The sequence below is a fragment of the Rhamphochromis longiceps genome, linkage group LG4, assembly GCF_057381845.1.
Source record: "Rhamphochromis longiceps isolate RC_006_pf linkage group LG4, R_longiceps_female_GT1.1, whole genome shotgun sequence".
Taxonomy (NCBI): Eukaryota; Metazoa; Chordata; class Actinopteri; order Cichliformes; family Cichlidae; genus Rhamphochromis; species Rhamphochromis longiceps.
Window position 1 is genome coordinate 25,695,253 of NC_140560.1, and position 27,529 is coordinate 25,722,781.

Sequence of the window (27,529 nt, forward strand, 5' to 3'; positions counted from 1 at the left end):
GCCAGAAGCTCTGCAAGTTTGATTCGGTGGGGGGCACTGGATGCCCTTCCTGATCCCACCCCAAAGGGATTAATGTGATGTCTTAAGCGGTTAATGGAAATTCACTTGTTACAGCAGCACAAGGTTCAGAAAACAACAGAAAAATGAATATAGACTTTATTACTTTATTTAGACTTTCTTCACAATACATAAAGTTATGTTTGTCCAAAAATAAAACAGTTTGTGAATGACCAAATGACTGCAACTGAAAAATTTTTCAGTAAGCAGCAATTCACATCGTAGGATCAGTTTAGTTGACAGAAAGCTGAAAACATGAAGTTATGAATGAAAAACTAAGACCTGTAGTTGCATGCTGGGCAGGAAGAGAGGGAGGAGTTTAAAGGTGATGCTTCACTAAATGTGAAGATATTATTGAAGCTTACAACCAACATTTTAAACCAGTGAGACTTGGCCTCTCCTACTTAATAATGAAATCTAGTGTTCATAGCATGTATTTGAGAATATACTTATGAGCGGATTCTTTTGTAATGAGCAAACAGCAAGAGAAGTAAAGAAGCAGATTTTAAATGCACACTGTGGTCCTCGACTATTCAGTGGGACATTCTGACTTCTTGATGGTTTTCTCTGAAGTCTGCGAGCCCAAAGACACTTTACATGTATAAACCTTATCCATGTTCCAGTCTGATGTCTGGATGGTCAGAGAGCTGCTGGTTTGGTAAGTCTGGTCTGGTCTCTGAACAGCAGTGCTGGTAGAGATCCCACTGCTCACTGGACTCCCAGCAGCCAACCAGCTCACATCTGCAAAAGACACAGACTGACTGGACAGACAGACCAGAGAAACTGTGTTGGACTGGAGCTCAGCACTGGACGGAAGGAAGACTGTCAGGACAGGAGGAGGGAGGCTGGAGCCTGAAAATACATGAAGGATGTTCAGCATCTCCTCTGCCCACTTGCCCACAGATCGCATGAAGCGAGGTGTGGACCCATGCACAGACAACACAGGGAAACAGGAAACTTGATGAGCCATTTATTTTGGGCTGAACACCAGAATATAAAATAAAGAGAAACCAGAATGCAAAAATAACCTAAACTTGGAAAACTACTGAGACACAGTCAGAGAGTCGGATGAGGGACAAGGGACGACTGACACAATATATACACAAAAGTCTGATAAAGAAAATTGAAGCAAAGCAGGAACAAATTAAACATGACATCACAGGGGAAGCAAGGGGCCATCATAATAAAACAGGACGTGGCACGAGTGTGATTAACCCCGTCTTTTCCCCCTGGATTCCCCGGAGCACCTACCCCTGCACATTTGTACATAGCACTTGGTGTTTGTAAAGATAAAATAAGATTAAAGTATTGTGTTGTTATATTTCTTGAAAGTATCTGGATTTAGATCAGCAAAAGAAAATCTACTGTTAACTTTATCATTTTATATTTAATTGTACTCTCATTTTCTCTCACGTTCGCTTGGTGGTTTCTGAGCACTAGTAATAACCATTTAGAAAATAGGATTAGGTCATTCTGAACAACATTCAAGTGATGTTAACAGAAATGCATCTAGAAGAGAAGAGATATGAAAGCTCCTGAAGACACTGGGTATAGAGAAAATCACAGGGAAGAGTTTCAACAAAAAAAAGCTTACATTCACAGGTCAGATATTTCAAATATTGATTATTAGATTAGAAAAAGCTTCATGAATGTGTTTCTGATTAATACACACTAAATTTAAAAGAAGATTATCTCACTATGATCTATAGTCGCTATAACATTGGTTTTGATTAGCTGCATATTAATGAGACACTCTTTTGTCACAGCTGCTCTTCCAAATTTCCTTTTCAAGCATGTTTCAAGGTTGTTCTACTGGACTGAGATCTGGTTACTGCAGTCATTCGAGTTCAGTGTTTTTCAGTCTTCTGTTGTTTAATGTTGGTGAAACAGTGCAAATTATAGCCCCAGTTTCCTGTTCCTAGCTGACAGGTGTAGTCTTCTGTTCCTGTAGCCCATCAGCTTCAAGGTCAGATGTGTTGTGCTTTCAAAGATACTCTTCAGCATAGCTTGCTTGTATTGAGTGGTTATTTGAGTTTCTTTTACATTTCTATCAGCTCAAACTAATATGGTCAGTCTTCTCTGACCTCAGCAAAGAACTGCTGTTCACTGGATGTTTTCTCAATTCAGTCCATTCCCCATAAACCCTAGAGGTGGTTGAGCAGGAAAGTCCCAGTACATATATATATATATATCTAAAATACTCACACCAGCTCATCAGACATGAATAATCATGCCATGTTCAGTCATCATTCTTCCTTATTTTGATCCTCGGTTTGAACTCCAGCAGGCTGTCTTGATAATGCCTGCATGACTAAATGCTTTGAGATGCTGCTGATGTGAAATGCCGGTTATTTGGATTAGAGTGACAAGCAGTGGAACAGGCTTAGCTAATAAAGTGGTTGCTGAATGTATGCACTTTACTCGACTATAAAGTAGTTGGTGCTATATTCTCAGATTGTATATAGTTTGAATTAAGCAATAAAAAAGGAGCAATCCAGTATTTAATAACACACTCTTTGAAGGTTGTGGGTTTCACTGAGTTGTCCTGATTAATCTGTAATCTGAATGTGAAAGAGTCTAAAAAACCTTTGTTAAACAAATTGGCGAAGAGGATTTTTGTAATCTCATTTTTGTTTTACTTTTGCTTGAAATCTGATTCAGAATTAGTATGTTGGGAATGTTTTTGATCAAACACATGCATGTGTATATGCATATGTATATATGTGTATATTCTTGTGCTTTGTTTTTAAGTAAAAGTGGAAATTTAAAAAAAAAGATTAAAAATAACAGAGCATGTTTAAAATGAATTATGTGCCTTTGGTTCACTAAGTTGGTGTCCAAAAACAGAAGTAAAAGTGAGGAAGTTTTTATCACAGTGTAAATCACTATGATACCTCCTCTTTAGCAGAGCTGTCCCATGTGTGACAGTAATAGTCTGCAGAGTCTCTCTCCTCTACATTGCTGCACCAGCCAGCAAGTACTATGAGGGTCATGTTTTTTTTACTTTTCAAGTGCTTTCAACACCATCAGGCCGATCCTCCTGGGATATAAGCTGACAGCGATGCATGTGGATGCTTTTCTGGTGTCCTGGATTGTTGATTACCTGACAGAAAGACCACAATATGTGCGTCTCCCACAGTGTGTGTCTGACAAGGTAATCAGCAACACAGGGGCACCACAAGGGACTGTCCTCTCCCCCTTCCTCTTCACCCTCTACACCACAGACTTCAGCCACTGCACAGAGACCTGCCATCTTCAGAAGTTTTCTGATAACTCTGCAGTGGTTGGATGCATCAGCAGAGACGATGAGTCAGGGTACCGGGCTGTGGTCGACTCATTTGTCAAGTGGTGTGAACAGAATCATCTGCAGCTCAACGTGGCAAAGACCAAGGAATTGGTTGTGGACTTGAGGAAGACCAGGAAACACTTGACCCCTGTTTCAATCCAGCTGATAAACTGGACTGGGCTAAAAACACCACAGCACTTTACAGGAAGGGCCAGAGTCGACTCTATTTTCTGAGGCAGCTGAGGTCCTTCAACATCTGTCGGACAATGCTCAGGATTTTCTACAAGTCTGTTGTGGCCAGTGCTATCCTCTACACTGTTGCATGCTGGGGCAGCAGGTGGACGGTTGCTGATGATAACAGACTCAATAAACTGATCTGAAGGCCAGTAGTGTTGTGGGGATGAAGCTGGACTCTCTTAGGGTGGTGATGGAGAGACGAATGTTGTCCAAGATCACGACAATATTGGATAATTCCTCCCATCCACTCCATGACATGCTGGCTAGCCACAGGAGCTCGTTCAGTGAGAGACTGAGATTACCAAAAAGCACCACTGAACGACACAGGAAATCACTCCTGCCTGTGGCCATCTCCCTGTACAACTCATCCACCTACCACACTGTATACTGCAATAGCTACACCCTTTTTGGACATGCTCTTCTTTCTTATTCAGATATTTATTAGTAAGTGACTTATATATATGTATATATTGTATATATTGTGCTATTTCTTATTTCTTGTATTATCTGTTTTTGTTACTGTTTGTACTGGAGCACTGTAACCAACATAATTTCCCCCTAGGGATCAATAAAGTATTCTGATTCAGATTCAGAATCCAGAGCCATAGTCTGGAGAACTCCAGTCATGACGAAAACTCCGCACATACTGAGGAACTCCTCCTGGAATCTGTTTATACCAACGACCAGCATTACCAGTAACAGTCCCCAGGTTGCAGTCCATGGTGGCTGTCTCTCCTTTCCTCACTGATAGAAGAGGTTTCTGTGTCAGCACCGTCACACTACTCACACCTGCAAACAACAAGAACACATGGAGTCAAGATAATACAGATGAATATAACATGGGGTCTAAGCTATACTGTAACTCAGACTCTTTACATGTTAGAGAAGTGATGAGAGCACAAAGAGTCACCAGCATGTTGTTGATTTGAGCAAAGAATTGAGAAGTGAAAGATTTGGAAGAGCTATTTAACACAACTAATGGGAGGAGGAGCTGTTGGTATTTGTTTGTATTTCATTGGTTACCTTCCTTTGTTCTTAATCATCCATCATTTTTGATTGTTTATATGTACTTTTTTCACTACTACGACTACTATTATTATTATTTTAAACAAAAAGTGAGTAGTTTTCTGCTACCATTCAAGGGAGCTAGGACTGACCAAATTATATTACCTAAAACATTTTAGGTGTAAACTGTCACATTCATTTCGGTATGTCTGTGTTTTATTCCACACTGGGTGTTTGGGAATGTAATGTGTTCAGATTCCACAAAAGCTATGGTGTCACTTAGTTTGTTTGTTTTTCTTTTTATGTCCTCCCTAATGTCTCTCCGTGTTTCACAGTAGCACATTGCTGAGTGTCTTGCTTTTAACTGTTAATTAACTTCTGCTTGTCACCACTGAAAAACTGTGTGCATACTAAAGAGCTCCATCAGAGATTCTTCTCTAATTTTTTAATTTTGCAGCTAGCAAAAAAAAAAAAAAAAAAAAACCTATTTGAAGGTGGTGGGATTACACTGAGTTTGTTGGGTGTGTCTTTTATAAAAAGACCATCAAAAAGCAGAAGTGTCTGTGTGGAGGTTTTTGTCACAGTGTAAATCACTGTGATACGAGCTCTTTCACAGAGCTGTCCCATGTCTTACAGTAATAGACTGCAGAGTCTCCCTCCTCCACATTGCTGATGATCAAACGATAATCTGTTGTTGACTGATGAGTGGATGTGAATTTTGGAGAGGAGAACCCAGAGCCATAGGTTGGAGATGTATTTCCATGATAAAAATACAGCACAAACTGAGGAACTCCTCCTGGAATCTGTTTGTACCAACGAGCAGGACTGTCAGTAACAGTCCCCAGGTTACAGTCCATCGTGGCTGTCTCTCCTTTCCTCACTGATAAAACAGGTTTCTGTGTCACCACTGTAACACCACTCACACCTGCAAACAACATGAAGACACAGAGTCAAGAGAAACACACGGACATTAGTATATATGTGTGGTATATAAGTCAAAGTCTTTACATGTTAGAGCAGTGATGAGAGCACAGAGAGTTGCCAGCATGATGTCGATGTGAACTAAGAACTGAAGAAAAGGTGCTGGAGGAGCCATTTAATACAACTAACAGGAGGAGGAGCTGTGTCTCCTCCTTTCACCCTGTTACATCATCACAATATTTATTTCCTTTTTTCTTCATTTATTTTTTATTAACAACATGATGTATATATTTCAATTGAAACATTCAAAAAGAAAAATGGGAAAAGTATACCAAGGCCTCCAGAAGCACAAAGGGAATAATACTGATATTAAAACAAAATGGGAAAAAGAACTAGATATACAAATATCAAAGGAGGATTGATCTGCTATGTGGGTGACACACAAGGTGAACCTTTCTTGCAAAGGTCTAAAGTAGACGTCTTTTCACAAAAGTGGAAGAAATGGATTGCCTTCATGTGTCATGGTCCTGGGTCTTCTGCCCAGTGTTTTGTTTTCATTCAATTATGTCCTTGTTAGATATCTATAGATACTATCTTATATTAATGTGTCATTATTCAGATCAGATCAGAATCTTTATTGTCACTGTCACAGGTACAACAAAATTAAAAATGGTCCCCGATCAGTGCATCATCCCTAACAATATCAAAATATAAATAAAACAATAAAATTCAATAAACAAAATAAATAGAATACTTAAAGTGCTAATAACAAGTATCAGCAAACATTCACATACATTCCCACATACAGTGGGGCAAAAAAGTATTTAGTCAGCCACCGATTGTGCAAGTTCCCCCACTTAAAATGATGACAGAGGTCAGTAATTTGCACCAGAGGTACACTTCAACTGTGAGAGACAGAATGTGAAAAAAAAATCCATGAATTCACATGGTAGGATTTGTAAAGAATTTATTCGTAAATCAGGGTGGAAAATAAGTATTTGGTCACCTCAAACAAGGAAGATCTCTGGCTCTCACAGACCTGTAACGTCTTCTGTAAGAAGCTTTTCTGTCCCCCACTCGTTACCTGTATGAATGGCACCTGTTTGAACTCATCATCTGTATAAAAGACACCTGTCCACAGCCTCAAACAGTCAGACTCCAAACTCCGCCATGGCCAAGACCAAAGAGCTTTCGAAGGACACCAGGAAAAGTATTGTAGACCTGCACCAGACTGGGAAGAGTGAATCTACAATAGGCAAGCAGCTTGGTGTGAAAAAACCAACTGTGTGAGCAATCATCAGAAAATGGAAGACATACAAGACCACTGATAATCTCCCCCGATCTGGGGCTCCACGCAAGATCTCATCCCGTGGGGTCAAAATGATCATGAGAACGGTGAGCAAAGATCCCAGAACCACACGGGGGGACCTGGTGAATGACCTGCAGAGAGCTGGGACCAAAGTAACAAAGGTCACCATCAGTAACACACTACAACGGCAGGGAATCAAATCCCGCAGTGCCAGACGTGTTCCGCTGCTGAAGCCAGTGCATGTCCAGGCCCGTCTGAAGTTTGCCAGAGAGCACATGGATGATACAGCAGAGGATTGGGAGAATGTCATGTGGTCAGATGAAACCAAAGTAGAACTTTTTGGTATAAACTCAACTCGTCGTGTTTGGAGGACGAAGAATACTGAGTTGCATCCCAAGAACACCATACCTACTGTGAAGCATGGGGGTGGAAACATCATGCTATGGGGCTGTTTTTCTGCCAAGGGGACAGGACGACTGATCCGTGTTAAGGACAGAATGAATGGGGCCATGTATCGTGAGATTTTGAGCCAAAACCTCCTTCCATCAGTGAGAACTTTGAAGATGAAACGAGGCTGGGTCTTCCAACATGACAATGATCCAAAACACACTGCCCGGGCAACAAAGGAGTGGCTCCGTAAGAAGCATTTGAAAGTCCTGGAGTGGCCTAGCCAGTCTCCAGACCTCAACCCCATAGAAAATCTGTGGCGGGAGTTGAAAGTCCGTGTTGCTCTGCGACAGCCCCAAAACATCACTGCTCTCGAGAAGATCTGCATGGAGGAATGGGCCAAAATACCAGCTACTGTGTGTGCGAACCTGGTAAAGACCTATAGTAAACGTTTGACCTCTGTTATTGCCAACAAAGGTTATGTTACAAAGTATTGAGTTGTATTTTTATTATTGACCAAATACTTATTTTCCACCCTGATTTACGAATAAATTCTTTACAAATCCTACCATGTGGATTCATGGATTTTTTTTTCACATTCTGTCTCTCACAGTTGAAGTGTACCTCTGGTGCAAATTACTGACCTCTGTCATCATTTTAGGTGGGGGAACTTGCACAATCGGTGGCTGACTAAATACTTTTTTGCCCCACTGTACATGCTTCAGTCAGTGCATAGATTAATACAAGAGTGGCGTGATGAACATTTTTTTGTAGCAGTATTCAAATGTCTTATTGCAGTTGGATAAAAGCTGTGTTTCAGTCTATAAGTCCTTACACTGATTGCTCTGTACCGTCTGCCTGAGGGCAACAGTTCAAACAGGGAGTGGCCAGGATGTGAGGTATCTTTTATGATGTTTTGGGCTTTTTTAAGACAGCTGGTGTTGTGTAGATCTTTCAGTGTGGGGAGAGGGCAGCCAGTGATCTTTTGGGCGGTGTTAAAGAACCCTTGGAGTGCTTTTCTCTGAGCCACTGTGCAGCTATTAAAGTTAATGATGCCATGACAGTGGGAACATCTAAATAACTAACAGAATAAATAGCAGTAAATGAAGAATACAGTTTATAGATAACTAAAAAATTAAAAATACTGTTTGTAAAAAAGCTACATCTGGAATGAGACAGATGTACCTACTGGGTATATATAATGGTTTAAATGTTTAAAGCAAAACAGCAAATGACAGCAGAAAGATGCAGAAAGGTTTAGTTTTATAACTGAACTCTACTTAGTGCTGCTTTACAGTAAGTAAGTTATGTTTAGGCTAAAATCTAAGAGTATTCAGCTAACTGTCTCTGAATAAAACAATGATATGAATTGAAACATTGCCAGTAAACAGCAGTTCCATTTTATTTTACAGAGAGCTGATACTTCATTTACTTAAAGTTATAAATGAGTTACTAAGACCTGCAGGTGCATCCTGGAAGAAACAGAAGAGCTGACAGGTTATGCTTCACTAACTGAGTGTGAAGATTCATTTGCAAATCTATAACCAACATTTTAAACCAGTGACACTTGCCCTCTCTGTTACTCAGGAAGAATTATTAAATGATGCTCTCTAGTGTTCAAATATTACATAGCGTGTATTCCAGAATATATTTATGTTTTAACTACGGGAAGAAGACATTTAAAAAATAGTGTGCTTCTGAGTGTTTATTTAACACTTCATTCCAGTCATCTTACTGAACAGTGACACAATTTCTTATTTACTGAAAAGAAAACACATTTTTTAAATCAATGCTTTTATTAATTTAATGCAAGACATGAATTCCTGAAAATACTTGTCAAAAACCAGCAAATGAATACATGACTTAAACCTTTTGCTTTATTCAGATTTCTAACATGTAAAGACTGTAATGAGCAAACAGCACAAGCAGTAAAGAAGCAGATTTTAAAAGCACACTCTGGTCCTCGACTATTCAGTGGGACATTCTGACTTCTTGATGGTTTTCTCTGAAGTCTCTGAGGCCAAAGACACTTTACATGTATAAACCTTATCCATGTTCCAGTCTTTAAAGTTCTGATGCTGGCCTATAAAGCTCTGAATGGTTTAGGACCAAAATACATCAATGACCTCCTGACCCAGTATGAACCATCCAGATCCCTCAGGTCATCTGGATCCGGTCTTTTATCAGTTCCCAGAGTCAGAACCAGACACGGAGAAGCTGCATTCAGCTTTTATGCTCCTTATATCTGGAACAAACTCCCAGAAAGCCTCAGATCAGCTGAAACACTCAGTTTATTTAAATCCAGGTTGAAGACTCACCTGTTCTCAGCTGCATTTGAATAAAGCACCAAATCCACACTTTAAGCTTAAATTTCAAAACTTACATTTAACTACTGATTTTATCTACTGTTCTGATTTTATCTGTTTTGATTTTATATACTGTTTTGTTTGTTTGTTTGTTTGTTAATTAGTTAGTTAGTTTATTTGCTTGTTTTAATCAATTTTAAATCATGCTTTTTATTTGTTCTTGTTTCTAATGTCTCTGTAAAGCACTTTGAATCACCTTGTTGTTGAATTGTGCTATACAAATAAACTTGCCTTGCCTTGCCTTGCCTTGCCTTGATGTCTGGATGGTCAGAGAGCTGCTGATTTGGAAAGTCTGGTCTGGTCTCTGAACAGCAGTGCTAGTAGAGATCCCACTGCTCACTGGACTCCCACCAGCCAACCAGCTCACATCTGCAAAAGGCACAGACTGACTGGACAGACAGACCAGAGAAGCTGTGTTGGACTGGAGCTCAGCACTGGATGGAGGGAAGACTGTCAGGGCAGGAGGAGGGAGGCTGGAGCCTGAAAATACATAAAAGATGTTCAGAGAAAAAGAAAAATCAAAAGGAGACAATGGTAAAAGAAGTAATAAAAACAGAAAGCAAGACATCAATAATAGTCATTATGAAATAAACATAATAATTGTTATAAAATTTGAAAAGAATGTTAATGTTTAAAATAATTTAAATCTGCAAAACAATATAGAAATAATAACCCAGCATATCATTTGAATTTCCTTTTGAAAATATGACTAGTTACTGTTTAACTTTTCATGTAAAACATCTTCAATTTAATTCTAGAACATATTTTCTGCATAACATGTCGGCTACTGTGAGTAATTTTCTTTCATTTAAAAAAAAACTATTAGGCCAGGTTCTAATCACTTAAAAGTAATTTTGAACATTAGTAACACTGTTAACTACTATTGAAGAAAGAGAAAACATGCCTGTGTATGTTTTTCAAATGAACCTAAATATAAATGAAAACATTATGGGAATAATAAGAGTGAACAACAACATATTTCACATCATTTTCAGTGAACAACATTTATATAAAAATATAAAAATTTATTTGACCCCTTTACACATTTTGTTTTACATAACGAATCCATGTCTCCTGTATATGAGACAACCTGAAACTATTTCATGTTGTACAAAATCATAAGAAATGATGCTGAACAAGAAACATATTGAACTAAGTAGTCATCAGCAGATTTGTGCAAAATCTCTCTTGTTTTATGATCATTTAACCCTTTACAGCCGATCGGAGCAGGCACGCTCTGTTTTGCGTAACTATTTTTAAATCCCGGTAGCGCTGCAACCAAGTAAGCTAGCGCAATAATTTTTTTTGCATATGAAACTGGAGGAGTTGTACTTACATCTTATGCCATCAGCTTGTCCTAGGTCAAAGTTTCCTTCCACATATAGCTTTGCAAAAACTGCATAAAAATCACTTGCAGCAACAAAAACATGATATTCCAGAAACACGCTTCGCCGATCCATCAGCTGTTTGTAACACTTCCTACATCCATCAGCGTGAACTATCACATGACCGCATGACCTGCCCGAAACCGGAAGTGACGTCATTTTGCGGAAATGTAGTTTTTTACGATCGGGGCCTTATGAGCTTGTGTTTTACTTGTTATGTGTTTTAAAAAGTTATGTTTGACTTTATGACTTTCTGTGTCGTTTCTGGGATGCTTAAGACTCATATTGCACTGCTGGAAATAGTTTATTTTGATGCATATGCTGTTATTTTGCAAATTTGCACTATAATATTTATTTTCGTTTTTCCTGCAGTATATAAAAATTGGTGTATTTCAAAAATAAAACTATGAAGACACTCAAAATAAATTTCCTGTGGTGGGAAACTAGTTTGTGTAACTTTTTTGTATTTACAGTTTTGAGGGATAAGCCTCTTAAATTTCTCTAACTAGAAATATATGTTAAAAAAACAAAAACGATTTTCAATTTTTTTGTAGTTTATTGCACTTTTTTGCAATTTATGTAATTACTATGCACCTAATGCAGACATATTATTAAAGTTTGGGCTATAATGGTTGTATTGATGTATAGCAACTTGAAATGCTCCCAAAAATGGCTCCACAGCATGTAAAAATATAATATAAGCTCTGGCGAACTTGGTTCTATGGTAGGTCTTAAAGGGTTAAAAAGCACTTACTTGTTAAAATCAGCTTGGTGCCTTGTCCGAATACCACAGTGATTCAGTTTGTATACATGGCTGTACAAAAACCTCCTGACTGTCACTGATGAGGGGAGAGGAACTGAAACATCCTGCAGACACCAACTTTCACTGTCAACATCTCATTTCCCTCATCAGTCTGTTTATATTTCAAAACAGTGCTGCAAATGAGTGGAAATTTTATTAAATGTTGTTCAGTATCCTTAAAACCTTTAGCATAACTCAGGTCCTGGCCACAGTCTGAATCACTCTTCCATGTGAGGAGGAGTGTTAGTGAGACAAGGGAGGTTACTAGAGCTCACAACTGGGTAAATACATTTCCCCCAGACTAGTAACTGTTCTTCCTGTTTACCTAGCTGAGGCAGCTTTTACTCCTCATTTTATGGCAGGCAGACCCCCACTGTCAATAAATTCCTCAAACTATACACTTACCCATCAAGGTTTATAGCTACACCCACTGATTTGGGATGTCAGGGGTCAGCAACATAATCTCATTCTGGAGAGCTTTAAGGTCACATGAAATGCTTTGAGAATAAAATTCCACTATTGTCCTTTAAATAGGGGTTGACAAAGTTATCCTAACAAAACACACGCTTACGAATCATTTCCTGTTCCTCTGATCTCCAGCCGCCGCCTCCCTCAGGAGTTGGTGCTTTGGTGGTTCTTGGTGTCTGGGGCTGGGCGCTCAGGCAATGGCGTGTCCAGCGGGGTGGCCTGGGGGGGCACAGGCCACCCCCCCCAACCAGACTGGCCACCCCAGGTGCCACCCCAAAGGTAAAACAATAAAATTCAATCAAATATCAAATGTACGATTATGTTTTCACGGTGGAGCTCAGATATCCGAGTGTAAGTGAATGCAGCATCGGCTTCTGCGCTATGCGCATCACGTTAGCAAAGGTAGGAGAGCCAAGCACGAAGGACAACACTGCAGGAAACAATTTTTCGGTGAAAGAAAATGAGGACAGAATAAATGTCCCGGTAAGTAATATTAAGTTTGTTGAGTTTAGTACACTTCGGTGAAATTAGAATACCAAGGAAAAAAATAACACTTAAAGAATTTTTGCAACCATCGAATATTTCAGACAGTATGCTACTGAGGGCAGCTAACATAAGAGTTATGAGTTATAAGATGCAGGTCGATGTGTAAAAATAACTCAGTGGTTTGGTGGTGGCTATGGCGGGGCTTCCACAGAGGCCAGCAGGTGGATGAGGGAAGGGGAGGCAGGAGGAGAGACCCGAGGCGGCCACCAGTCCGAGTGTCAGGTGAACTGAACTTCAGGTAAGAAGTTATGACCTGCAGTCTATCTGGGTCAGATATAAACCAATTTTAGGTGGAGTTTATTTTCGTTGTGCTGACTTTTTACAGTCAGTTACAATACCTCATACTGCCTGAGCTAGCATGACGAGTTTATACAGCTGTTCGGTTGCTATGATGTTACTGATAGTGAACTTTATTTTATTCATAAGGTTAGTTAGTAGAGTTGCCAACAGCTCCTTAAAAATGGAATGGTCCCTCATTCAGAGAAAATATTATGGGTTTGGTATTGAGCTGAGAAGAGACGCAGTTTGTCCCGGACTTCAGCTAGGATGGAAAAAGACACAAAACTGGAGTTATTCTGTCTTTACGCTGCACAGCTGCCTCTTCTCCTCTCATTCTCTCTCCTCTCTCTCCTGTTGCTACTTCAATCATGAAACTGATCAATGATCAGCTGATCGTCTCTCTTGTTTGTTTATCACCCACTTTGCGCCAGAAAGAGGAAACCAGCAGATGTCGCGCTAAACAGCAGCAGCACGTTTAAGCTTGATCAGCTGTTGTTAGAATTTATTTAGTTAGAATGTTTGCTGGAGCCACAGCTGTAAAGCTGTAAAGCTGCTGGTCATGATGTCGGTTTGGATATGTGGTGAGAGGGAAACATGAAGATGAAACCAGGAGATGTCCTTACTGAATCATCAGAGCTGAACAGGTGATGGAGAAACAGGTTTACCTTTTAGGTGACATGAATGAGTTGAAGTTATGAACTGTTTCTGAGAGATAATTAACACCAGGATCCTTTTTTTATGTAGCTGACAGCTGGTAACTGTGCAGGGGCGGGTCTAGCAAAGTGTTGCCAGGGGGCCAGGTAGGGCATTAACAGGGAGAGGAGGGCATAAAGAAATACTTTTCTTTTTTATTCTCATTTAAAATATCTAGCTTTTATTAAATAATTATCTGAATCTTGCGAAGAAAGTTTTTATCTGACGTAAAATGTATAGAAATCATACATATACCAAAAAGACTGTACATCACTGTCACAACAGCATTTGTTTTCATTCAAAGGCTTTATGGCTTTAATACCTGGTGGGCCAATCTGTAGTGAAAATGCCCAATTTTTTGTCCCAGTCCAGCCCTGCAGGTTAATACTGGCAGTGTCACCATGCCAGCTGACTGCATTTCATCATCAGCCAGTGTTGTTCTCAATATTACCAAAGTAAGGCAGCATATAAAGTATTTACTTGCTTTCAGGTTTTATTCAAATGTTAGTCTTTTCAGTTGTTTCTCCACTTTTTTCCTGTTTCAAAATCAAACACCAGTTTGTGAGAAGATTATCTTCTTTTTTTTTTTTTTTTTTTACAGGCATTGGTTTTGCATTGGAATTGGCTAATTTGCCAATTGTATGTTAAAAATGTTCGTATTTTAATATTCAAAAATGTTTTTGCCCAAAACATATGTGCACTACATGTCAGTAAAAATACTATGCAAATATTGATGTCCTTGAATGCTGAATAAACACTGACTGATTGTATCTCTTGTACTTAATCAACACAGTATCTAAACACTTTGCACCGTAGTGGTTAAAATCTCATTCTAATAAGGTTACGGTTATTAGGTTTACAGGGTTATTGAATTATGGTGAACGGTTGGTAGAATTGTTTTTAACATTATCTGCCAATTACATCTGCCACCCTTCTCCAAATCTGTGCCCTTACCTGGCCCCCCCAACAAAAATTTTCTAGACACGCCACTGTACAAATGCACAAAAAGACCCCAAAAAAGAAATCTTTCTACCTTCTGCAAAGTTCATCGCCCCAGAAAAGACAAGTCAAAACAAGTAAAAAAAAAAAAAAATGTAACAGCCTCCTGATTATGACCGATATATCATTTACGTCACTGATACATCCGTAACTGAAATTAACTCAGAACAATTTGTTTATTTTTTTTAAATGGTCATTCAGAATCAGAAGATTATTTACGGTGATGTTTTTGGTGGGAGTGAAACAACAATCTACTGATAAAACCAATAAAAATAAGATATGATAATAAGAAATAACCACTGTTGGAAGCCTTATTTACTCTTATCGCCTTAATCATGTGCAGTAATTAAAGTTGAAATGAGAAACTTTGCATTTGAAAGATGCTCTTCTACTGGGCACTCAAAATGCTTTCTTACAACAAGCATCATTCATCCACACCTTCATACATAATGTGCGCACATTTTAAATATAAATTAATATTACTGTAGCAGTATTTTTTTTTTTTAAAAAAAGATAAAATGGCCACATTTAAGAAGGCAGGACCTGCAGTTATTGTCCTTTTCCAGACATTTATCTGGCACTTACTTTGGGGTTTTCTGCAGCTCATCCTCGGGGCCCTCCAGACACAGAGACAGCAGGTCGTAACCCAGGATCTTCTGGGCTATGGTGAACATTTCTTTAATGTTGGGGTATTTCAAAAGTCCTCTGCCCATGCCCACAAACTGGCTGCCCTGACTGGGGAAGAGGAGCACGGAGCAGCCGCTGCTTTTGGGTGAGGCGCCGCGGCTGGCTCGCTGTTCGGGGGAAAAGCGGGGGCTTCAACCGGAGGAGGGTAATCTCCAGCCGTGGAACCGGGCTTGTTGGTGGACAGCGTCCTGCTCAGAGAGACCAGCGACCTGACCTTCCCTCTGGAAGATGCCGCCATCCTGACTGCCACTGATGCCAACATGAGCTGTTCCTCATCCAACGACGTGTCTGCAGATGAAATAAGACGCACAGCCCGCCCGGACAAACTGTAATCACCAAAAGAGTCAACTTTGCTTGAACTCAATTCTGACATCTGCTCGGCATGACACCTCACAGGGAGACGAAAACAACCGCCAGAGGAAAGAAAAGAACAAAATCTTCAGCGAAGGAAGATGATATCTCCAATAAAACTATTTTTGAAGCCATTATGGGACTTGACAAAAAATTTGAAGCACAACTGGAGGATATCAAGGAACAAAACAGACAAAGTGCAGCTATGGTTGCCAGCTTGGCTAAGGCTGTAGAGTTTAACGCTGCAGAGATAGCTGATTGCAAACTGAAAGTTGTTAAACTGGCAAATGCGAATGAACTGCTGCTTAAAGAAAACGAAGACTTGAAAAGAAGAGTGAGAGAACAAGAGCGCTACCGAATGAGGTGGTGCCTAAAACTGAAAGGGGTGAAGGAAGACAAAGACGAAAACATTAGAGTGAAGGTTTTGCAAACGCTTCAGAAGATTGCCCCTGACTTGAACTTAGAAGAGGCTGTTGATATTGTCCACCGCTTAGGGAAACAAGTTGATGGCAGAAACAGAAACATCATTATTCTATTCACACAGAGGCGAATTAAAGAAGAATTGTGGAGGCGCACCAAAGATTCTTCAACCTGCAAGCAAGAAGGCATCAGCTTCGCAGAGATGTTGCTGCAGGAGGACATACAAGATCGACAGCGCCTATGGCCTCTGGTGGAGGAAGAAAGACGTGCAAAACTACAAATATCTGTAGTTTCCACTCCATATATTTTCAAAACAAACTCGTTACTTTGGGTTTAACGCATTTGGGGGAAGTTAATATTTCACGTCACTGCAGGCCTTCAAACAATGAGATTTGAGCCTAAACAGTGAAAGGCAGTCGCGTTTTAATCAGTAGAGGATGTCGCATAAAAAGAGATGAAAGAACAAACCATGTACTGTAGTGTTGATTTATTTATTTTTAGCACAACACCAGAACAACCCCACGTGCCCATAATTTGCGGTACTTCAGAAAAAAAGGAGTGAACATAAAAGGGAGTAAAATGTTGTGTCAGGTAATTTCAAATGCAGCATTTCTATCACCTCAACAAACACTAACTGTGTTACAGTGTGTTGCTATCTAAAGCTCTACTTGCTGTATTTCACAGGAAGAGAAAGAATGAGAGCTAACTTCACTCAGAGATATAGAAAGAAAGAGAAAGAAACCAGGCTGTATTTAAAGGTAAGGACTGCTTAGTGATATTTGATAAAATGTAGTTGTATTTTCACAGGGACATAAAGTGCTTGTCTTACTCCCTTCTTCTAGCTCGAAATTACTTGCCAAGTGGTAAGGACCGTTCATGGTCACACGGTGAGAACATTGGTGTTGACTATGAAGAGATAGGGTCAGACAGGGGAGGGGCCAGTCAGATTTATCAACTCAACCTCCTTAAAGCATGGAGAGAGGCTGAAACCAATCTCTGGTGAGCCCGGTTAAGGAAAGAGATGAGTTGGTGCCTGAGATGCCAAATTCCAACATCCTCATTCCCGCCATTGAGATAACACTCTCACACAGGCCCAGAGAGCAGATTTTGCTGCATTGCAGATGTGTTATACCCCCTGCCCAGCCGAATGACTCTCAAAAAGAAAATTTTGCAGAAAATCAATGTGATCGCTTGAATCACTGGAATTATCATCTCGATATCTCTTGTCCTTCTTTCATTTCAGACGTCTTGAAAACAAGTTTTAACAAAGTCCTGGAGAAGTGCCCAATGCTGGAGGACCTCCTGCTTTACCCCTGGCTCAGATAAACTCCTCTCTGACACAAACACACACGCATACTGAATTCACATCTTGCCATACAAATGTGATACAGTAACCAACTTTCTTTCTTTCAGAAAGAAAGAAAATTGGGAGATTCAAAAATTTCCTCACAGTAATGTTTGCATCAGTCTATCAGACGAATCCCCTCCAAGTCCAATATTTACATCAGTTACAGTGATAATGCTTGGTGTCTACTTTCAGCCACCGCAGTAGAATGCCAGGAATGAATCTCATTGAAATTGTAGTTGCATTTGCTATTTCATTTAATTGTCATGGATGATACACAGATAACCCAACAGCAAACAGAGGAAAACAATGGGCTTAAATACACAGAGGGATAAATGAGGGAATAAGACACAGGATGAGAGCACAGCTGCGAGAAATCACAAACAACAAGACCATGGGGAAGGAAAACTGAAAACACTAACATAGTCTAAGGAGCTTAGAAAGAAAACGTCTGGACTTCTTTAAGTTGCTTGAAGACGTTCAAGCAAAGTTTAAGTTCTTTTCATCCGAGAAGGTGAAACATCTTCAAGCAACTTCAAGTCCAGACGCTTTCTTTCCAAACTCCTTAGACTACGATGACCTAGATGACTGAGAACCTTCACAGACATGAAAACACTAACACAGCACACATGACTATCAAAGTAAAACAGCAAACAAGAGACTTTTACAAAGACACAGAGTTGACACAGAGACATGACTGACTGGGGAGAAATTGGGGAACATGGAAACAAGAGTGACTAGACATGACACGTGGGACACAGGGGCAAGGCAAAGTAACAGAAACCTAAAGCCTAAGAATATAACACAAGAAGAAAACAATAAAGAGAACCAAAAACATACATAAGAATAATCAATGAATATAAATGAACAAACACAAAACACTGGGTCACAGACTCACTACCATGACAGTTAAATGTACATAATAAATACTTTAAATCAGATGACAATGTAGCTGACACTGTGTTTATTATAATGTGTGTGGTCAACCACAAATCTTCATACTGTCATCCATAGATGAGGTCTTTATACAAATGATGAAAGATAATGAAAGAAACTGTTTAATTGATATGAAATGATTGAATTATAAGAAATATTATGGCTTTGTCTGCCAGTGTTTTTCTGTAAACTACTTTGAACTACTGGCAGTCAGTGAAGTCACTGAAAGGCAAGATTCTATGTTGTGTTGCCGTAGTTTCCAGAGTTTACTTATAAAGCTCACTTACAGAATTCAGTTAGAAAAGTCAAGCATTTGAAGGGTGCACATTTGAAGGAATATTAACTCAATCTTAGCTCATTACGGTTTACATTTTCGATTTTAAAGGGTCTCCGAAATTACAATGAAAAAGGAAACAAGAAAAATTGCCACTCCAGCCGATAAGAAAGATTCGGGAGATCAAGGTAAGTAAAATAATAAAATCAAATCCTGGTAAAATCCAAATCCTAGAAATGTTGACACTGTGTGAATCATTTTTGGAGCAATTGAATCATATGTTTAATTGAAAATAGCTTTAATACAAGATGTCTAATCAAAGAAAGGTTACCGGTCTTTTGGTAAAATAATGTAATAAGTTTATTCTTGGACTCAACAGTAAAAACAGACCAACAAGTGCCATCAAGATCTAAGACTTAGTAAACCTAGTATCAACTCGCACTGATCAGTTATTTTTTTCATCCCAAGATTAAACTTGTGATCATTTAAGCAAAAGCAATTTCAAATTCTTTGCCATCAAACTGCTTCCAGTCTTGATGTCGGGGACTCTTTTTCACCACTGTGTTGTTGTCGTTTATAGATCGTAAGAGCAGGACTGCTAAAAGAAAGGCCAGTCCTGAAAAGAAGACCCCAATGAAAAGGAGGAGGGTCGCTGAGCAGGCTGGTCCTTCCACCAGCTCAGATGTGGTCAAAGGAGTGAAGCGCAAGGTTGTGCAAGATGAAGAGGACACAACAAAGAGAGCAAAGAGGGCTAAACTTCTTGACCATATGAGCGGTGACAAGGAGCAAGCATCCTCCTCGTTGGACTCTGGTAAAGGTAGGCTAATTAGTTGAATAAGGGGGTAGATTAAGTGTGGTTGCTAGGTTTAAGATATTGGTGTTTAGTGTTTGTGTCTATCATCCAGTGAGCTGATATGCTTTTGGTGTTTTCCACATCTCCAGACTTGAACAACAAACAGGTGTGCGCAAAAAATGGCAAAAGAAAGGCCACGGGAGACGACAGAGAGTCACCCAAGAAAAAAAAAAGGAATGTGGACCAGGACAAAAAATCAGTGGCAGACCAAAGACGTAAGTAGCAAGCAGCTTGGGTTTTATATTCAGGGGAAGGGCAAAAGGAACATTTAGGCTACAGAGGAGAGTAATTTGTGTCACAGCTGTAATAAAACAAGATTTGCTGTTTTGTCTGTTCAGGTGAATTCCAAGCCAGATATGTGGAGGAGCACCAGCTCGGAGAAGGAGGCTGCGGAGCAGTGTTTGCGGGCTACCGGATAGAAGATCGTTTTCCAGTAAGTGTTCAGATGATGGTAGTAAGACAGGCAGTAACGCAGATAATGGATAATATCGTAAACTGAGACGTCTGCTGTGTTTCCACCTTTCATTATGTCATACTGAGGAAATGCTCACCAATGCTCTGTGTCTTCTAGGTTGCCATCAAACACATTCCCAAAAATAAAGTCTACTGCAAAGTGGCGGTAAGCGTCCAACACTTGAATTAGTTTTACATTACTGGATTGAATGCGGCGTTCCTCATCATCCACTTTGTTGTAATATTTCAGGATGAAAGCGGGAAGATGCTCTCGGTGGAAGTGGCCATTATGGTTAAACTTGCAGGTGAAGCAGAAGGGTCAGTGGGAATATCAGCACCTGTGTCCTTGCTGGAGTGGTTCGACCTTGGCAAAGAGCTGATCCTGGTGCTGGAGAGACCTGTCCCCGCTGTGGACCTGCAAAAATACAAAGCAGAAAATGGAAGAACTTTACCAGAGGACAAGGCCAAGGTAGGTTGACTGGGAGAGCCTTAGACTGTACAGCATTCAATCAAAGCAGAAAAGCATTAACTCATTATTGTGTTTTTCATCTTTTCCAGGTCATTCTGAAGCAACTAGTTGATGCTGTAAAGGAACTTGAGGATAAACACATCTTTCATCGGGACATCAAGGGAGAAAACATTCTGATTGAGACCGGCTCCGATGTGCCTCGAGTTCGCATCATTGACTTTGGACTGAGCTGCTTTGTTAAACAGCGATCTCTGTATCGCGTCTTCTATGGTAACATATTCTGCTCCTGCTTTTCACAGATGTAGCAATTTGTGTCTTTTGTTTTAGAAGAAATTGTAATTGTGTCTGTTTGTTAGGCACTCCTCTTCACACCCCTCCCGAGTGGTACAGGAGGAGCTGCTACAGGTGTGGACCCACCACGGTGTGGCAAATGGGAGTGGTGTTGTATGAAGCGCTTCATGCACGGCACTTTAGTACCGAGAGGTTCCTCGCAAAGAAACTGAGCATCAAAAAGCGTCTGTCCACAGGTAAGAAAACTTCACACTTCCAGATTCACTGATGTCTTGGATCACTAGAACTATCATCTTCATCTTTTTGATCTTTTCTTTCTTTCAAGAATGCCAGAATTTCTTGGAGGCATGTTTAACTATAGCCCCGGAGAAGCGCCCAACACTGGAGGAGCTCCAGCTTCACCCCTGGCTAAGATAGCACACACAAACACACAATTCACACCTTATCATATAAGTGTGATACATTGTGGTAACCTCCTTTCTTTTTTCTGTTGGACAGGAATGGGTCAATCTTAAAAAATAAATAAAAAATTAGCTTTTTCGGACTTCCTGTAACCCCCCCAGCCATCCCAGGAAAGGGGATCTCTCTTTGAATGGGCTTTCCCGAGGTTTCTTCCCATCGATCTGGCCCCCTGGGGAGTTTTTCCTCGTCTTCATAGAGAGCTTGGGCTGGGTCAGGAGCTCCATCAAAACTGTCTTTATTTGATGACATTAAAGTCATCAAATAAAGATGTGTTTTACTTAAAGTAAAATTGGATCAAAATAAAACTTGTTTAATTCATCTTTGCTGAGGATTCTCCTTCATTACTATTTTGTTTTGTTTTGTTTTTTTTACCCATGGTGCATTTTGACAAATAAGAAAACTGAATCAGGTTAAAGTGTGCACAAAGACAGTCACACTGCAAATGATCTGAAGACTTGCATCTGTTGCTCTAACCCCCAACTAGTTTAGACAGATTTCCAGGTTCTACCAGAGGTTTTTTCCTTCAAGAAGGGAGTTTTTCCTTCCCACTGTTGCTGAGTGTTTGCTCATAGTGGGTTGTAAAAGCATAAAAGTTAATAAGAGGCATTCATAGCAGAGTTATCACAGAGGGAACTATATAGCTTAAATGTACAATTTCTACAGGACGAATTATAACTTCATTATGTATAAAAGCTTCTGTGGATAATTACTCCTATTTGTAACTTTACACAAGAGAAAGTTTGGTGTCACACTATTTATAACAGGTTGGGTTTTGTCCTCTGAGTTGAGCCTTTGGTTGCAGTTTATTGAAGAATTTCCTCTAAAGTAGCTGTTGATAAAGATTTAAAGTCCTGTTTATATACAGAAATATGCTTTAGTTCATGTTTTTTACATGTCTGCCTCAGTGGATCAGTAGAAGATCTGGCACAGGAAACTAGATGATGAAAAAAGGGTACGAATACACATATATATCTATATCTATATAGATACAGATATATAAACACACACACACACAGGTTGCAACGTAGTATTTTCATTTTTTCTTAGCATTTCTTTAACGCCTTGGTGCAAAACAATACCTGCATCTGTGTGTTGGAAAAAAGAACTACAAATTTGGAAAGGAATTTATTCATGTTCTTACTCATAGATGGAGTACATGGTTTAAAAAACACTGAGGAAACAGATATGAGGCGGCTGTATTAACATAAAAACATTAATACAGTTAAAAATGAATAAAAAGTTGCATGCTTAAACTTATTTCTCTACAGTTTGTACAATTAATCCATGTAACAATAGGTTCTCCCTTAATATAGTAGTTATTAAAATATCTTTACATAAAAATACATTTTTAAGTACTCTCCAGTGGAAGTCTGTTGTGGCTTATGTTTCTAAATGACACAACCATAAAGCAGCCCACAGAATATACAAATATGTCTTTGATAAGTGAATGTTGGCTCCCACAATGGCCTGTTAAGTTATTGCAAAAATAATTTACTGCATAATATGTCAGATTAGAACATGTTATGAGCACAAAACTGAAGGGGAAACAATAAAAACAAGAATGAAAAAACAAATACTAAATTAAGTTAAAGGATATTTCTTACTATACTATATAATTGTATAATGTTGCGTTTGATTGCAAAAGAAAACCCACCAAGAAAAAAAGAAAGAAAGAAAAAGAGAGAATAGTTTAATATATTCAAAACACATTCTTTTCTTTTATTTAAGCTGTAGCGAGATTCAGATGGACAAAAGAGAAAGAAAATTATTACAGATTTGTTTTATTAATCATGAATAAACTTTATTATACACAACTCTAAATTTCAGTTGGTCTTAGTCAGATGTGTTTTTAATTAAATCCTGCAACACTGTGCTCGCTGCCATCACTTTATATCTTAGTGTGCAATTCAAATATATACTTATTACAATATTTTTCCCCCTTAACTCTCAACTCGCGTTTTTAAAATGTCTGTGATCATATTTGTCCGTTGACTTCTGTCTGGGCCTCGAACGATTCATCAGACAGGTTGGCAGCCTCCAACTGATGCTCCAGACTTTCATCATCGCCTCTATTCTGATCAACTCTTATCTTAAACTTAGTGATGAACTCATTACTGGCCAGCGCGTCCTCCTTTTTAGGGCATGTGGGCTTTGATAACAGCCGGCTTTCCAGTCGCTCTGCAAAGAAAATTCACAAAACATTTCTTATTTGGTAAGCTTGTTAACAAATTTTAGTTCAGTTTTGCTGAAAGTTATAGCATGCATCAAGTAAGAAGCAATTGGTTTTTAAAAAGCATATACATTCCCCAAAACATTTTTATTATGTGCATTTTGGAGAATAAAAGATTGTACACAATTTCCCTTTTTAAAGTAAAAAGATTATTAAGTCTAATTCTTACTTATTCAGTAGATTAAAGTATTGAAACATCATTATTCATAAAATATGCACATTACAAAATTAAAGTTATTCAAAAACTACTCAAGTACTTACTCCAATACTCACATTATTCAAGTAAATTTAATTTTTGCCAATGTAATGTCACATAAAATCTTAATCTGAATAAGGGATTTGAACCCCACTGTCACGGCCAGGGGATCAGCAGGCCGCTGACTAGTAGTGTTCTCTCTCTCTCTCTCGCCAGGGCGGAACTCATGGTGGGTTCACGCCCTCGGCCCACGCCCCTCTGAGGAGGAAACACCTGGGCCTCATCAGTGCAGCCAGCATTTAAGCCAGGGAGTGGCTTCTACTCATCACTGGATCGTTGTGTGTGACTCGCGTCAGTGCAGCCCGGCTCTGAGCAAGTTCTCTTTTGCTTCCCTGTGCAAAACCTCTAACGTGTGTTTCCTTCTGTACATAGATCCCCTGGACCCGACTCTGCATCCCCCGAGCGGTGTTTGGAGAGAGAGTCAGAAGAGGAGCAAGTGTCTTTTCCCTACCTGGATTTCCCCAGAGCCTTTTCCCTGTCACCGCTTTGTATATAGCACTATCCCCTGCACTGTTTGTATATACACCTGGTGGAACTGTAATAAATACAGACTGTGCCTCTGAGTCCTGCGTGTGAGTCCTCAAGCGAACCGTGACACCCACACAGATGAGAGCTTAGCAGTGAAGCTCTCTCTTAAAATTTGAGTTATAAAGTCAGAAGTTATCACTGACAGAGATCCATGTTCTTTTAACATAAGAAAGAATATTTGCTGAAATTGACATTAATCCAAGCCCTTAAAACGCCATTTTGGATTAAGCATTTCCTTTTAGAAAAGTCTTCAATGAGCAGGAAGCTCCAGTACTGAAAAAAGAAGCCAACATCAACTGCTAAACGTGCTAAAAGTAAGTAAGTCCCCGTAGACTCCTATGATCAAAACACATACAGTATAAAAGTTATAGGTTACAGATCTGAAAAGTAAAACAAATGTCAAAGTGCAAAAAGACTTATGGTCCCATAGAAGTCTATTCCATTTGCCTGGAATTAGGTGAACACCTTTGTGACAAATTTAATGGCTCAGTCATTTGTTTCATGTCATATTTAATAAAAGACTGACATGGTGGCATGTGGAATTGTCCATTTTGCACATATTTGGTCATTCTAAGCGTCAGAAGGGGAAAGATCATTCTGGGAATGCCTACTGGCGAAGGATGTGTGACTGACAAGTCCAGTGTGTGAAGTTTAACTACAGTCTAAGGAGCTTGGAAAGAAAAGCATCTGGACTTCTTTAAGTTTCTTGAAGATGTTTCACTTCTCATCTGAGAAGCTTCTTCAGTTCAGAATTTCTTCAGAGAACTGAAGAAGCTTCTTGAATGAGAGGTGAAATGCTCTTCAAGAAACTTAAAGAAGTCCAGATGCTTTTCTTTCCAAGCTCCTTAGACTACGATGACCTGAACGACTGAGAACCTTAACAGACAGTTCTTCCCTTCATTCATCATGCCTGATTTCAAAACACCAAGATGGCAGTCGTGAAAACACTCATCTTGAGTCTTCATGGGACTATGGTGAGATCAGTTATGCCTCTTATGATGCTGTCCCAGACTTCAAAGCAGTATAAAACATGTTTGCAGCCTGTAACAACTGTGCATGCGGTTATTTTTCGTTTTAAGATTTCCGTGTTTAAATCATAATAAGATTTATTTTTAATTTTAATTAACTTGAGGTGAGTCAGATTCTTTCATTCAAGTCACTGAATGAATCTCTTGACATGTTTGGGGGTAGGTGCCTTTTGTAGCATTTTAATGCAATTATCTGACAGATTATATGGTCTACACCATAGGTGTCAAACTCTGGCCAAATTTGGCCCGCAACCTAATTACATTTGGCCCGCGAAGCCATACCAAATTACTATTAGAGCTGGCCTACTGGTATTATACAGCTAATATATATATTGTTTAGTATTAAGCTTTGCTTGTTCCATATTCAGTTTTTCAGCAAAATGTGTTTGAGTCCATAAGAAAAGATTCATTCTTATATCTGGAGGAATAAATATATTTCAATAAATATTAAAGTTAGCCCGCGACTTTGATCCAGTTTTGAATTTTGGCCCACTGTGTATTTGAGTTTGACACCCCTGGTCTACACTGTTATTAACTATACTAACACTCTGTTCCAGAAGTCTGTGCTGCAAAGAGGCAAAGTGAATACTGCACCTGCAGGAGTAATGGGGGTCATCAGTCGGTTCAGCTGGATGTTCCAGTGCCGTACCTGTTGACTGGCATTCCTCAGCCTCTCCTGAACCTCCTGGAAACAAAAATCATGCAGGCATCTTCATCAGTGTTGTTTTAGAAGAGCACTAAATAAGATGCTGCTCACAAAGCCAGTCAAAACAAACTTGTTCACCTCCAGACGCTGGTGACTTCTTTGGCGAGATGCCTGCAGATCCTGGAGCTCCTGAGAGGCAGAGTTGAGGGCTGAGGGGGTGTCCTCATCGGGACTGCCATCTGACAGCTCCTGTATGGGGCTGAGGTTTTGCATTGTACGTTGCTGCTCCTGGAGGAGCTGGAAATGTTTCCTCTTTTCATCTTCAGCCTGCAGCAACCTGAAGGAGGGGAAAAAGGGAAGAAGCAACTGAAAATGTTAATACTTCTCATGGATATCTCAGATCTCCATCACAAATAAAATAATAAAGGGCCATAATAAGAGTTAGAAATCCATTGTTACCGCTCAAGCTCCAGTCTGGCCCTCTCCTCCTCCAGCCGAGCCTGGATCTCCATATTAAGGGCAACTTCCAGCTGCTGCTGTGTCAGCTCCAGCTCCCTGATCCTCTTCTTCTGTTGTTCAGCCTCCTTTTCCTTCACCTGCATCTCAGCCTGCATGCTGTCTTTTATCTATGCACACACACACACACAGCTACATAAACAGATGCACCAACAGAGCGGTATAAACTGACCTATTCCTGAATTACCTTTTCCTGGACTGTCATAACCATTTTTCCAAATCATTAAAGACTAGGTGTGAATTTTATAATGACAGTCAACATTTTGCTGGAGTTCTCAAAGATCAAAGTCAAGGAGAAAAGACTCTGTACATAATTGGTGTCAAGTGGAAAACTTTTTTTTTACCATCACAGCCTCTTTCAGCTGTCTTTCCAGTTCCAGCTGCACCTCCCTCTGCTTCCTCCGCTCTCTCTCCTCTGCCTCCCTTCGGCGAGTTTCCAGTTCCCGTGCATGCTGTGAAACAGATGAAAGAGACATTGTTTGCTTTGTGTTTTCACCTCTATCCAGCAGGTGACACTAGGCCATCAGCTTCGAGGTTCAACGTATTGTGCTTTCAGCGGTGCTCTTCTTGATAACTTGGTTGAAGTAAGTGGGTATTTGAGTTCATGTTGCTTTCCTTACAGCTGTAAGTAATCTGCTCATTCCGCTTTTGATCTTTGGCACCAACAAGTGATTTTTTCCCAGAGAAGTGCTGCTCACAGGAGATTTCCTCCATTTCAGACCATTTTCTATAAACCGGTTAGATGGTTGTACAGTTTCTGAAATACTCAGACAAGCCTGTCCGACACAAACAACAATGCATGTTCAAAGTCATTTAAATCCCCTTTGACCTTCAGCAGGTCATCTTATTAATGTATACATGCCTAAATGCACTGAGCTGCTGCTATGTGATAGGCTGATTAGGTATTTGACCTAATGAGCAGCTCAACAGGTGTATCTAACAAAAATTTGGCCAGTGAGTGTACAGTGGGGCAAAAAAGTATTTAGTCAGCCACCGATTGTGCAAGTTCCCCCACCTAAAATGATGACAGAGGTCAGTAATTTG

General features: G+C 39.7%; 3 protein-coding genes and 1 long non-coding RNA gene across 4 annotated transcripts; 2 read left to right on the forward strand and 2 right to left on the reverse strand.

Annotated features, from left to right (window-relative positions):
• Positions 1–518: 518 nt before the first annotated feature.
• On the reverse strand, positions 519–5,636 carry LOC146671741 (immunoglobulin lambda-1 light chain-like). Its single transcript, XM_085404105.1, has 3 exons — positions 5,594–5,636; positions 5,188–5,510; positions 519–949 (listed from the first exon to the last, which is right to left on the reverse strand). Exons 1-3 carry the CDS (start codon positions 5,631–5,633, stop codon positions 587–589), a joined length of 726 nt encoding a protein of 241 aa, XP_085260231.1. The 5' UTR covers positions 5,634–5,636; the 3' UTR covers positions 519–586.
• Positions 5,637–12,376: 6,740 nt separating this feature from the next.
• LOC146671742 (serine/threonine-protein kinase pim-1-like) lies at positions 12,377–21,336 on the forward strand. The gene is made up of 12 exons (XM_085404104.1): positions 12,377–12,706; positions 12,921–13,007; positions 16,883–16,956; positions 17,442–18,941; positions 19,334–19,570; positions 19,696–19,821; positions 19,945–20,039; positions 20,178–20,225; positions 20,310–20,528; positions 20,618–20,798; positions 20,885–21,055; positions 21,145–21,336. Exons 4-12 carry the CDS (start codon positions 18,881–18,883, stop codon positions 21,234–21,236), a joined length of 1,230 nt encoding a protein of 409 aa, XP_085260230.1. The 5' UTR covers positions 12,377–12,706; positions 12,921–13,007; positions 16,883–16,956; positions 17,442–18,880; the 3' UTR covers positions 21,237–21,336.
• Positions 21,337–21,524: 188 nt separating this feature from the next.
• LOC146671743 (uncharacterized) lies at positions 21,525–26,976 on the reverse strand. Its single transcript, XM_085404101.1, has 5 exons — positions 26,830–26,976; positions 26,429–26,595; positions 26,108–26,306; positions 25,918–26,008; positions 21,525–23,459 (listed from the first exon to the last, which is right to left on the reverse strand). Exons 1-5 carry the CDS (start codon positions 26,959–26,961, stop codon positions 23,257–23,259), a joined length of 792 nt encoding a protein of 263 aa, XP_085260227.1. The 5' UTR covers positions 26,962–26,976; the 3' UTR covers positions 21,525–23,256.
• Positions 23,365–24,330, forward strand: LOC146671744 (uncharacterized). Its single transcript, XR_014911493.1, has 2 exons — positions 23,365–24,058; positions 24,140–24,330. It is a non-coding gene; the product is annotated as an uncharacterized LOC146671744 (long non-coding RNA).
• Positions 26,977–27,529: the final 553 nt, after the last annotated feature.

What these genes read in the sequence shown, in the direction of transcription:
- LOC146671741 (XM_085404105.1), bottom strand. Translation starts at nt 5,633, where the DNA reads ATGCTGGCAACTCTCTGTGCTCTCATCACTGCTCTAACAT. An exon ending in TCTCATCACTGCTCTAACAT is followed by an intron (nt 5,511 to 5,593) that starts GTAAAGACTTTG and finishes TGTTGTTTGCAG; the next exon opens with GTGTGAGTGGTGTTACAGTG. An exon ending in ACAGCTCTGTGAAAGAGCTC is followed by an intron (nt 950 to 5,187) that starts GTATCACAGTGA and finishes TCTGTGGGCAAG; the next exon opens with TGGGCAGAGGAGATGCTGAA.
- LOC146671742 (XM_085404104.1), top strand. Translation starts at nt 18,881, where the DNA reads ATGAAAAAGGAAACAAGAAAAATTGCCACTCCAGCCGATAAGAAAGAT. An exon ending in CTCGTTGGACTCTGGTAAAG is followed by an intron (nt 19,571 to 19,695) that starts GTAGGCTAATTA and finishes CCACATCTCCAG; the next exon opens with ACTTGAACAACAAACAGGTG. An exon ending in GGATAGAAGATCGTTTTCCA is followed by an intron (nt 20,040 to 20,177) that starts GTAAGTGTTCAG and finishes TGTGTCTTCTAG; the next exon opens with GTTGCCATCAAACACATTCC.
- LOC146671743 (XM_085404101.1), bottom strand. Translation starts at nt 26,961, where the DNA reads ATGTCTCTTTCATCTGTTTCACAGCATGCACGGGAACTGGAAACTCGC. An exon ending in AGCTGAAAGAGGCTGTGATG is followed by an intron (nt 26,596 to 26,829) that starts GTAAAAAAAAAG and finishes GTGTGTGCATAG; the next exon opens with ATAAAAGACAGCATGCAGGC. An exon ending in GCCAGACTGGAGCTTGAGCG is followed by an intron (nt 26,307 to 26,428) that starts GTAACAATGGAT and finishes CCCCTCCTTCAG; the next exon opens with GTTGCTGCAGGCTGAAGATG.